At 36.2% G+C, this 12,390-nt stretch overlaps 1 protein-coding gene across 4 annotated transcripts in view; it reads left to right on the top strand.

Annotated features, from left to right (window-relative positions):
- RNF170 (ring finger protein 170) overlaps nt 1-12,390 on the top strand; it is a 54,727-nt gene that overhangs the window by 15,549 nt on the left and 26,788 nt on the right. For 3 of the 4 annotated variants that reach the window (XM_044663533.1, XM_044663536.1, XM_044663535.1), the window contains exon 2: nt 1,359-1,499. In XM_044663533.1, the coding sequence (XP_044519468.1) occupies nt 1,366-1,499 (134 nt within the window). In that variant the 5' untranslated portion in view covers nt 1,359-1,365. Of the gene's footprint in view, nt 1-1,356; nt 1,500-12,390 lie in introns of those variants that run through there. The other variant, XM_044663537.1, reaches the window with a different exon arrangement.

Genomic DNA, 12,390 nt, shown 5'->3' on the forward strand with positions numbered 1-12,390 from the left:
AATGCTATTTGATATGCTTATAGTCCCCACCAAGGACTGCTGCCATTGTTGAATGAATTAGTTGTTAGAGTGAGAACAAAAGTGTAGTGTAAGGAATTCTGGATTCATTGCTTGTTGGTAGACACTGGTTGATATGCTGCAGTAGGTATGCCACTGAAACCAAAAAAGCTAAGTAGAGGCTGCAGAGCCTACAAAGATGTACGTGTTCACTCCTATTTTTTTCTCCTTTGGTGTGTTATCTAGGCCAGTATTTTGTATTTTGTATTCATCTAATTTTTGTGTTGATTTTAGTATGAGTAGAGAATTCTGAATTGTGAAATTATAGCCCTAAAGCTGAAAAGAGACCTCAGTAATTTTCCCATGGTCACATTGACATTAATTGTCAGAGATGGGATTTTAACTCAGGTCTTCTGGTTCCTGATCCAGGGCTCTTTTCCATTGTTCCACACTCTCCTCCCCCGAGATGGTAGAAGAATGAAATACTAAGTGGAAGTCATAGATTTCCAGGAGAATTTTCAGGTTATAGGTAGTTGAGAGAGACAGATAGGGGAAGGGAGGAGAGGGGTTGGGGGGGGGGGGAAGGAGAGAGACAGAGAGAGAGAGAGAGAGAGAGAGAAAGAGAGAGAGAGAGAGAGAGAGAGAGAGTAAATATTGCTCTCTAACTCAAATATTAATAATGGGAAATTTGCCCTGTTAGAGTACTCTAATGTGGGTAGGGGTGGTTGAATCCCTTTCTCCTGAGAGCTAATATTTCATGTATAAAAGACAAATGGTTGTGATTTAGAATCAACTTGGCAATATCTTTCTTCACGTATCAGAAGATGACAAATGAAGCCAACTCTTCTATGAGAATTAGAAACAATAACAAAAATATAAATTGCTTAAATTCTATAAAAGCGAGTGTGATTGTTAAGATAATTTTGGGCTAATTCTAAGGAATTTAGGAAGGGGTTCACACTGAAACGCTTAATTGCTGCTTTTCTTAATTTATAAATTACTAGTCTGCTGCTACCTTTAAAAAAACCCATAGTTTAAAAAAAAACCCATAGTAACTCAGTTTCCCTACTTGTGTATACTTTTAAAATTAATTCAGGGGGCAGCTGGGTAGCTCAGTGGATTGAGAGTCAGGCCTAGAGACAGGAGACCCTAAGTTCAAATCTGGCCTCAGACACTTCCTAGCTGTGTGACCCTGGGCAAGTCACTTGACCCCCATTGCCTAGCCATTACCATTCTTCTGACAGGAGGTAGGGGTTTATTAAAAAACAAACAAACAATTAAACGAAATTAATTCATTTCAATTTAGAGTATTCCTTAATCTGTGGGTCTTTTTTTTTTTTTTTTTTTTTTTTACATTTTAGAACTGGAATGGCCGAATATCAATCTCGAATTCCAAGTTTGAAACTGGATGATTCAGTTATAGAAGGAGTAAGTGACCAAGTCCTTGTCGCCGTTGTGATCAGTTTCGCTTTCATTGCTACATTGATATATTTACTTTTAAGGTGAGATTTAATGGTGAAGATTGAATAATACATATTTTCAAAGACCATTTAAAGTTTGTAACTTCTGATAATACTTAATAATCAAGTGTAAAATTCAAATAACCACAGTAAAAAAATGGTGGCATATCTTTGCTCACATTCTCATCTATTCTGGATATTGCTGCATGTTTTTCTTCTCATAGGCTCTTTAATACATTATTTGAAACATTCAAACTTATTTTAAGTAAAATGTCAATGTTCAAGGATGTGGTAATTTTTTAACCAACACTTCAAAAATTAAGAAGAAAATAATGGACAGTAAGTAAGTATAGATCTTAGGGAATTCACATAGAGATTAAATGACTAGGCTAGGGTCAGAAAGCTAAATGTCAGAGACGGGATTTAAACTCAGGCCTTCCTTTCTCCTAACCTAGCATTTTATCTTCCATGCCACATTATTTAATATATAAACATTATTGAAATAGAAGAAAGGGAGAGAGAAATGATGCTATTATAGTGAAATTAAGATCAAGGATTGTAATTTACTCAGGAACAATACTTGCTATGATCGCTCAGTTCTCAAACATAGAACTTGATGCTTAGGAAATAATTGTGGCTGTTTTTATAAGGGTGTATCCTCTTAGATTTTTCTTACTACACTAAAAAAAGGCCGCCCTGCCATAGGACATTTGATACCTTGAAGAATGACAGATAGATACATGCGCACACACACACACACACACACACCCCTACACCTACAGGTCCATACACATACACGTCCATTTCACTTTCTGCTGGCCAGTGAACTGGGAAAGAGACACAGACACACACTCAGGTTATGGAAATTCCTCTCTGAGAAGCTCAGATGATAGGACCAAACAGAGCTAATAGAATTGTTTAGAGATACCATTGTATTTAAAGAACATGTACATGACAACCCACAGACTTGAGAGTGGAGAATTTTGGAAAGAATACAAAAGGAGGAAAAATAGAAACAGCATTGTTGTGAGATTATACAGCAGGCTGTTTTGATAAAGGATATGATGTACTATGATTTACCAATACATGTTACAAAATTGGTTATCGGAGTGAGATAAAATAGTGATGGGTGAACTTCAGCTATCTGGATATCTTCTGCAAGGCACATTCTGCTAAAAGTAGACTTGTCGAAAACATTTTTGACCTGCATTTCTAACTACTTACTTTTTAAGATGTTCAAGAAACAATAGTGAGGGGGTAGCTGGGTAGCTCAGTGGATTGAGAGCCAGGCCTAGAGACGGGAGGTCCTAGGTTCAAATCTGGCCTCAGACACTTCCCAGCTGTGTGACCCTGGGCAAGTCATTTGACCCCCCATTGCCCACCCTTACCACTCTTCCACCAAGAAGCCAATACACAGAAGTTAAGGGTTTAAAAAAAAGAAAGAAAGAAACAATAGTGAGAACTGCTATTGTGTTTTTAATTCTGATTAATAAAGAAGCACTGGTTGGTTATATGAACATAACTGTAACTTTAGAAGAATGTGATCTAGATAATAATAGCCAAGGAAATGTTTAACCAAGACATTAATTTTAGATCCATGTTTTCCAGAGTTCATCTGTGGCAGACTTTAACAAGTCCACAAAATTTTTACAAACGAAAGGTCTTTCACAAACAGGTGCAATGCACCTGTGCTCTATATGCTGTAGAAGAGTACTGGACCTAGAATCATTTGTTCAGTCCTTTCATTTCAGTCATGCCCAGCTCTTTGTGACCCCTATGGGGTTTTCTTGGCAAAGATACTGGAGTGGTTTACCATTTCCTTCCCCAGCTCATTTTACAGATGAGGAATCTGAGGCAAACAGGGTTAAGTAACTTGCCCATGGTCACACAGCTAGTAAGTGGCTGAAACCAGATTTGAACTCAGGAAGATGACTCTTTGGAAGGAGGAAGACATGAATTGGAATCTTCCCGCAGACACTTACTATGTGACTCTGGACAAGTCACCTAATCTGTGTTTGCCCGAGTTTCCCCACCTGGGAATGATAATAACACCTACCTCAAACAGTTGTTGGGAAGATCAAATGAGATAATATTTATAAAGTACTGAGCACAATGCCTGGCACATGGTAGATGCTGTATAAATGCTTATTCCAAACTCCTTAAAAACTTGTAAACTAAAATTGACTCATTGTGTCCTTTTTCTCTTGAGTTCTGTTCTGCCTCTTCCCAGCTCTTGCCACCAACTACCTGAGTTGCTAAAAGCTATCAGTATTGGTAGTCAATTTAGCTACTTTATTGTTTCGTGGCCTAGTTTTGAAAAAGGGAGAGAGTAGAATGATTAAAAAAATTTTTTTAAAGAATATAGCTAATAAGGCAGCAGAGCAAAAGAGAACACTAGTGAGTGAGAAGAGGCTGGTGGATTTTAATGACAAAGCTATCATTGAAAAGGGTAAAATTTCAGAAATACTTGTGTGCATGTAGTCATGAATTTTGCATAGTGTTTTATTAAGTGCCATTATGGAAAAATAGAAATAAAAAATTTTATTATTTGACAAATGAATATTCTCCAGGGAAGCCAGATCTGTAATCTTAAGAACATTTGGAATTCCAATAATATCCGACAAAATTGATTTTAAACTAGAAAGTGTTAATAATCTTTAAACAAGGAAATTTCATAATGATTAAAGGTACCATAGATAATAAAAAACACCTAACCTTTGAAATATTTACCATAAATAAAAATGATTAACAGACAAGCTTATTCAAGAAAATTACCAAAATTTATAAAATGAGAAAAAAGAGTTCACAGTGAACATAAAGACTTAAGAAAAGTAGAGATTTAATCTATTCTTTGGGCCATTGAGATTGAGAAATGGATAAATGTGTACAAAAAGAGAGAATAATCAAATTGACCCAAAAGAAAACTAGTATCAGAAGTTACCATTCATTGATCAACTATTTTTCAAATAGCATTAAACCAGATTAATGTGAATTAAAGAAGAAATAGGTACATTAAGTAAACTATTTTCAACAAAAGATAAAATTCTACCTAACTCTTCCTATATAGCTATAATTTTTATTTCTAGACTGACATAATGCAGAATATGAAAGCTGATGGCCAATGTCACTAATAATTTTTTGGCCTAGACCTGTGTGATTTCATATTTACAATAAAATAAAATGTCAGTAAATTATATACAAAATATTATTCATTATGTTCTACCAGGGTCTGTATCAGTAGTTCCCAGACTTTTTTGGCCTATCGCCCCCTTTCCAGAAAAAATATTACTTAGCCCCCTGGAAATTAATTTTTAAAAAATTTTAATAGCAATTAATAGGAAAGATAAATGCACCTGTGGCCATCACTGCCCCCCTGGATTGCTGCAGCACCCGGGCAGTAGTGCCCATTTGGGAATCACTATAGTGTGAATATAAAGGTTTCTTAGAAGTATAATCATTGATAAAAATTATTTTTAACTGCATATAATTATATTAAAAGAGGCAAAAAAAGATTTGGTAAAATATTGCATGCTAAAAAAAAAATTCCCTCATATTTTCCCTACATCCATTGAGAAAGCAAGAAAAAAAACAACTTTTTGCAAATATGTATAGATATGCAAACCTGAAGAAAGAGAGAAAGGAAGAAAAGACAGTATCTACACTAAGGCCCTCAGTTCTCTAATCTTGATTTGGAAGGCATGTTTCATCATAATTCTTTTGGAATTGTGGTTGGGTCATTGTATTGATCAGAACTACTTAGTTTCTGATTATTTTTACTATATTGCTTTTGTTGTATATATTGTTCTGGTTCTGCTTACTTCACTTTCTATCATTTCTTACAGACCTTCCCAGTGTTTTCTGAAACCATATCCATCAAATTTTCTTAGAACAAATTGCTCTAAGAATTAAGCCATTGCTTCAGGTTTGTGAGACTAGGATTCAAAAGTTTCTTATTTTTCCTAATAGGCATTTTGCTTGAAATTTTTATAAAGTAGGATCATATTAAGCAGTTACAATACCTTAGCAATGCCAGTTGCTCCATATGATAGAATTTAGCTACAGAAGTAATTTATATGAATTAAGAATAAGCATGTGCTTTTAAAAAAAAGAATTATTGGGGGCAGCTGGGTAGCTCAGTGGATTAAGAGTCAGGCCTAGAGACGGGAGGTCCTAGGTTCAAATCCGGCCTCAGACACTTCCCAGCTGTATGACCCTGGGCAAGTCACTTGACCCCCATTGCCCACCCTAACCACTCTTCCACCTATGAGCCAATACACAGAAGTTAAGGGTTTAAAAAAAAAAAAGAATTATTTCTAAAAACAGGTAAACCTTAGGCAGTTTTGCCTCTGCTAAAAAGATATAGAACAGGGGCAGCTGGGACATGCAGTAGATAGGGTATGAGGCCTAGAGTCAGGAAAACTTATCTTCTTGAATTCAAATCCGGCCTCAAATACTACTAGCTCTATGACCCTAAACAAGTCACTTAACCTTATGTCTCAAAAAAAAAAAATAGAACAAGGGTTTAAATAAAATAGGCATCTAGGTACAATTTTGTATCTTTATTATTTATATTTTATAAGCTTCATAGCTTAATCCAACATTAGTCTTTTTCCTAGACTTTCAACAAGCATTTATTACATATATACTATGTTCCAGGCTCTGGGCTAGCTCTGGGGACACAAAGGAAGGCAAAAGATGGTCCTTGATCTCCGGGAACTCACAGCCTAATGGGAGACAACATGCCAACAACTTTGTCCAAACAAGATAGATAAAGAATAAATTTGAGATAATCTATGGAGGGAACGCACTAGAATTAAGGGGCATTAGAAAAGGCTGCTTGCGGGAAGTGGGACTTCAGCTAAGATTTGAAGGAGGCCAGGAGATGGACATGGGAAAAAGGGTTCCTGCTATGTGACCCTGGGCAAGTCACTTAACCCCTGTTGTCTAGCCGTTACCCCTCTTCTGCCTTTGGGACTGTTACACAGTACTGACTCTAAGATGGAAAGTAGGGATTCTTTAAAAAAAAAAAAAAAAAAAAAGAAGAAGAAGAAGAAGAAGAAGAAAGAAAAAGAGAGTTCCTGGCATGGGGGGACAGTAAGTGCAAATGCCCACAGGCTAGAGGTGATGGAGTGTCTATTAATTACTCTGAGAAGGAGTAAGGTATAAAAAGACTGGAAAGGCCCAAAGGGGCCAGATTTGAGGGCTTTAAAAACCTAAAAGCCTTTATATTTGACCCTGGAGGCAATAGGGAGCCACTAAAGTTGATCAGATGGGATGGGGGAGGATAATATGGTCAGACTTGTGCTTTAGGAAGATCATTTTGGCAGCTGAGGGGCTATGTGATGGGGAGAGGGGGAGTAGAATTTGAGGTAGTAAACCTTGCAGAACACTATTAGAATAGTCTGGGCTTGAGGTGGGACCCAATAAGTTCAAATGGTTTATATTTCTATATGAAAAGATGATATTGTTAACTCTTAAAAATTATTATTATCATTGGGGTAGTTAGAAGATGTATACTTAGAGGGTATAGTGACAAACTGTACAGGATGATATGTCAAAAAAAGTATGTGTGTGTATATATACATATGTATGTATATAAATAAAACTAGGAGTAAAAGAGAATAATACTAAGAAATGGGCAAAGAGATAAAATGGGGTAAATATATATTTCATAAAGAAGTGCACAGAGGGAGAGAAGACCCAATATAATGGAAGGGAGGAAGAGGTTGGCAACAGGTAATACTTAAATCTTATACTCATTGGAATTGGCTCAGAGAGGGGAAAACAGATCCACTGGGGCAGAGAATTGTATGATGCCCTATAGAGAAGTAGAAAGGTTATAAATGGGCTGGTAGGGAGGGGAGCAATACAAGAGAGGGAGAGGTTGAGGAGGTCATTTAAAAGGCACAATAGTAAGAGGAGAATAATAGGTGAAGGGCTGGGAAGGGGAGTAACTTTAGGGAGGGGAAAGGGGGGAAACAGACTAAAAGTGAAAAGTTGGAGGGAAGGGCAAGTGGGATAAGAGATAAGGCAGAATCAAAGGAGGAAGTGTAATCACAACTGTGAATGTGAATGGAATAAACTCACCCATGAAAGGAAACATAGCAGAATGGATTAAAAACCAGAATCTTACCCTATGTTGTCTACAAGAAACATACTTGAGGCAGGTAGACATACACAGTGTAAAGGTAAGAGTGGAGCAGAATTTACTGAGCTGCAACTGAGACAAAGAAGGCAGGCATAGTAATTAAGATCTCAGACAAAGCTAAAGTAAAAATAGATCTGATTAAAAGAGATAAGGAATGTAATTACATCTTGATGAAAGACAATATAAATAATGAAGAAATATCAGTACTCAACATCTATGTACCAAATGGTACCACATTCAGATGTCTAAAGGAGAAACAAAAGGAGCTTAAGGAGGAAATAGATAGTAAAACCATACTAGAGGGGATCTCAACCTTCCCCTCTCAGAACTAGATAAATCAAACAAAAAAATAAATAAATAAGAAAGAAGTAAGGGGAGTGAATGTAAGGTTAGAAAAATTAGAGCTAATAGATACCTGGAGAAAAATAAATAGGGATAAAAAGGAATATACCTTCTTTTCGGCAGCACATGGCACATATTCAAAGATTGACCATGTACTAGGGCATAAAAACATTGCAAACAAATGTGGGAAAGCAGAAATTAATTTTTTCAGATCATAATGCAATAAAAATCATAATCAATAAGGACTTATGAAAAGGCAGATTGGAAATTAATTGGAAACTAATCTAATACTTCATACCTGGTATATATTTAAAACCATTAGCAAGCATCATCTGCAATGAGGATAAGTTAGACGCCTTCCCAATAAGATCAGGAGTGAAGCAAGGATGCCCATTATCACCTCTGTTATTTAACATTGTACTAGAAATGCTAGTGGTAGCAATTAAGAGAAGAAAAAGAAATTGAAGGGATTAAATTAGGCAGTGGGGAAACTAAACTATCACTCTTTGCAAATGATATGATACTAAAAAAATCCTAGAGAATCAATTAAAAGGCTAGTGGAAATAATCAAAAACTTTAGCAAAGTTGCAGGGTACAAAATAAACCCACATAAAATTATCATCAGCATTTCTATATATTTCCAACACAACTCAGCAGCAAAAGCTAGAAAGAGAAATTCCATTTGAAATTACCCTAGACAATATAAAATATTTAGGAATCTATTTGCCAAGACAAACACAGGAATTATTTGAACACAACTACAAAACATTTTCCACTTAATTAAAACTAGATCTAAATAATTGGAAAAAACATTAATTGCTCATGGGTAGGATGACCTAATATAATAAAAATGACAATCCTACCCAAATTAATTTACTTATTCCATGCCATACGTATCAAACTACCAAGAAACTCTTTTTTATAGAATTAGAAAAAATTATAACAAATTCATTTGGGAGAACAAAAGATCAAGAATTTCAAGCGAACTAATGAAAAAAATGTGAAGGATGGGGGCTAGCAATACCAGATCTTAAACTGTACTATAAAGCAGTGGTCATGAAAACAATATGGTACTGGCTAAGAGACAGGAGGATCAGTAGAATAGGTTTGGGGTAAATGACCTCAGCAAGATAGTATATGATAAATCCAAATATCCTAGCATTGAGGATAAGAACCTACTATTTGACAAAAACTGCTTGGAAAATTGGAAAATAGTATGGGAGAGATTAGGTTTAGATCAACATCTCACACCCTATACCAAGATAAATTCAGAATGGGTAAATTCAATATAAGAGGGAAATTATAAGTAAATTAGGTGAACATAGAATAGTATATCTGTCAGATCTCTGGGAAAGGAAAGAATTTAAGATCAAGCAAGAGATAGAGAATATTACAAAATGTAAAATGATTAATTTTGATTACATTAAATTAAAAAGGTTTTGTACAAATAAAACCAGCACAACCAAAATTAGAAGGGAAGCAACAAATTGGGGGAAAAAATCTTGATAACAAAAACCTCTGGCAAAGGCTAATTTCTCAAATTTGTAAGGAGCTAAATTAATTGTACAAAAAAATCAAGCCATTCTCAATTGATAAATGAATAAGGGACATCAGTAGGCAGTTTTCAGATAAAGAAATAAAAACTATCTAATAAGCACATGAAAAAGTGTTCTAAATCTCATAATTAGAGAAATGCAAACCAAAACAACTCTGTGGTACCACCTCACACCTAGCAGATTGGCAAATATGACAGTTTGGAGGAGATGTGGCAAAATTGTATGCAATGCACTAATGCATTGCTAGTGGAGTAGTGAATTGATCCAACCATTATGGAGGACAATTTGGAATTATGCCCAAAGGACTTTAAAAGACTGCCCTTTGATCCAGCCATACCACTGTTGGGTTTGTACCCCAAAGAGAACATAAGGAAAAAGACTTGTACAAAAATATTTATACCCTGGCTCTTTGTAGTGGCAAAAAAAAAAAAAAAAATGGAAAATGAGGGTATGCCCTTCGATTGGGGAGTGGCTGAACAAATTGTGGTGTCTATTGGTGATGGAATACTATTGCACTAAAAGGAATAATGAACTGGAGGAATTCCATGTGAACTGGAAAGACCTTCAGGAATTGATGCAGAGTGAAAGGAGCAGAACCAGAAAGATTGATACACTGTGGCACAATTGAATGTAATGGACTTCTCTACTAGCAGCAATGCAGTGATCCAGGACAATTCTGAGGGATTTATGAGAAAGAACACTATCCACATCCAGAGAAAGAAATGTGGGAGTAGAAACACAGAAGAAAAACATATGATCAGTCACGTACTTCAATGGGGATATAATTGGAGAAGTAGATGATCATTCTATTTCAAATATGAATAACATGGAAAAGGGTTTGAACAATGATGCATGTGGAATTGCTTCTTGGCTCTGGGAGGGGAGCAGGAGGAGGGGAGGGAAAGAACATGAATCATGGAACCATGGAAAAACATTCTAAATTAATTAATAATTAAAAATAAATAAAATTTTAAGATAAAAATAATGAATTAAAAAAATTTTTTTTAATTTTAAAATTTTAAAAAGATTTTATAAAGGTAGAATCAATAAACCGGTAACCATTGTATATGGTGAGAGAGAGTGAGGAGTCAAGAATGCCAGCCAGGTAGGTTGCCAGTTGGGTGCCTGGAATAGAGAAGTTGGAAGGAAGGGTGGGAGTAGGGGAAGACACAGATAATGAGTTCTGTTTTGACCATGTTTGAGTTTCAGATGCCTGTAGGACATCCATATTGAGATGTTTGGTAGGCAGTTGGAAATGTGAGAGTAGAGATTAGGAAAGTTTAGGATTGCCTGGAGATGATAGTTAAATCCATGGTAGCTGATAAGATTACCCAAAGAATTGGCAGAAAGGTAGAAGAGAAGGTCCATGGTTAACATTTGAGATCTGGATGAAGAACTAGCAAAGGAGGACTGAGAAAGAACAGGTAGGGAGAAAATCAGAAGTCAACAGTGCTATAAAAACCTAGAGAGAATATGAATGAGTGTCAAAGACTACAGAGGTCAAGAAGGAGGAGGGTTAAGGGGCAGCTGGGTAGCTCAGTGGATTGAGAGCCAGACCTAGAGACAGGAGGTCCTAGGTTCAAATCCAACCTCAGACACTTCCCAGCTGTGTGACCCTGGGCAAGTCACTTGACCCCCATTGCCTACCCTTACCACCCTTCTTCCTTGGAGCCAATACACAGTATTGACTCCAAGATGGAAGGTAAGGGCTTTAAAAAAAAAAAAAAGGAGGAAGAGGTTTAAGAAAAGGCCATTAGATTTGCCAATTAAGAGATCATTGGTAATTTTGGAGAGAGTGCTTTCAGATGAGTTAAAGGATTAGAAGCCAGACTGCAGAAGGTAAAGAGAGGAAAGGAAATGGAAGCAGCAATCATAGACAGCCCCCTCTAGAAGATTAGCAAGTAAAGGGAGCAGACATATAGAATGATGGCTATCTCAGACAGATGGATCTAGTGAAGGATTTTTGAGGATGAATAATACATAATCTCAACTAGACCCTTCCTAAGGAAAATTATCCTTTCATGCCTCACTAATTCATAATCACACTCACCATAGTTGCTTTTCCAAACTTTTTTTTAATCCCTCTTCAAACCTTCCATTCTACCCCATACTCAACACTTTCTCAGCTGAGCACCTTACTTCAAACTCCACTGAAAAAATATGAGGTCATTTGTGGAAAGCTCTCCTTCCCTATCATTAAGATGCTGTCTACCATTTTTTCCTTACGCTATTTCACATTAAGAGGTGGCCTTTCTTGGCAATGAGCACATGATGTCATTCGCTTTTGACTTCTCCAGCTGCCTGCCCCCTGTATCACTCCATATCTAGAGGCTCTTCCTACAACTATGGTGAGTGTGATTATGAATTAGTGAGGCATGAAAGGATTAATTTTCCTTAGGAAGGGTCTAGATGAGATTATATATCATAAATTGTACAACTTTAACACCGCAACCTTTTGGTGAGAGGGTGGGATGGGGAACACTGGAGCAGAATTTCAGGCCTGCTTAGTACCAAAAACTCAATTTTTTTAGCTTCTGGTGACTGATAAGTCACCTCTGGCACAAGTCCTCTATCTTCTTAAGCTATTAAGAGTACATATAATATGTAGCCTTTTCTGTTCCATCTGTCCTAAGAATTACTGTATATTCTCTTTAGGTACAGATGTCTTTATACCTTGATGATCTTTTTCTAACCAAAAGAGAAGTTTTCTGACCCCAGAGAATATTCTCCCAAGAGTTATTTATAGCTAATAACTGCTAATTTAAATTTATTTGTTTTAGCATCTTACAATTTTTACAGCCTGCTTTTAGAATACAATTCTCTTTTTACAGTGTCCAATAACAAACTAAGTTATACCAGGATATTACTTGTTTAAAAAAATATTTAA

This window comes from Gracilinanus agilis, chromosome 2 (genome assembly GCF_016433145.1).
Source record: "Gracilinanus agilis isolate LMUSP501 chromosome 2, AgileGrace, whole genome shotgun sequence".
Classification (NCBI taxonomy): domain Eukaryota; kingdom Metazoa; phylum Chordata; class Mammalia; order Didelphimorphia; family Didelphidae; genus Gracilinanus; species Gracilinanus agilis.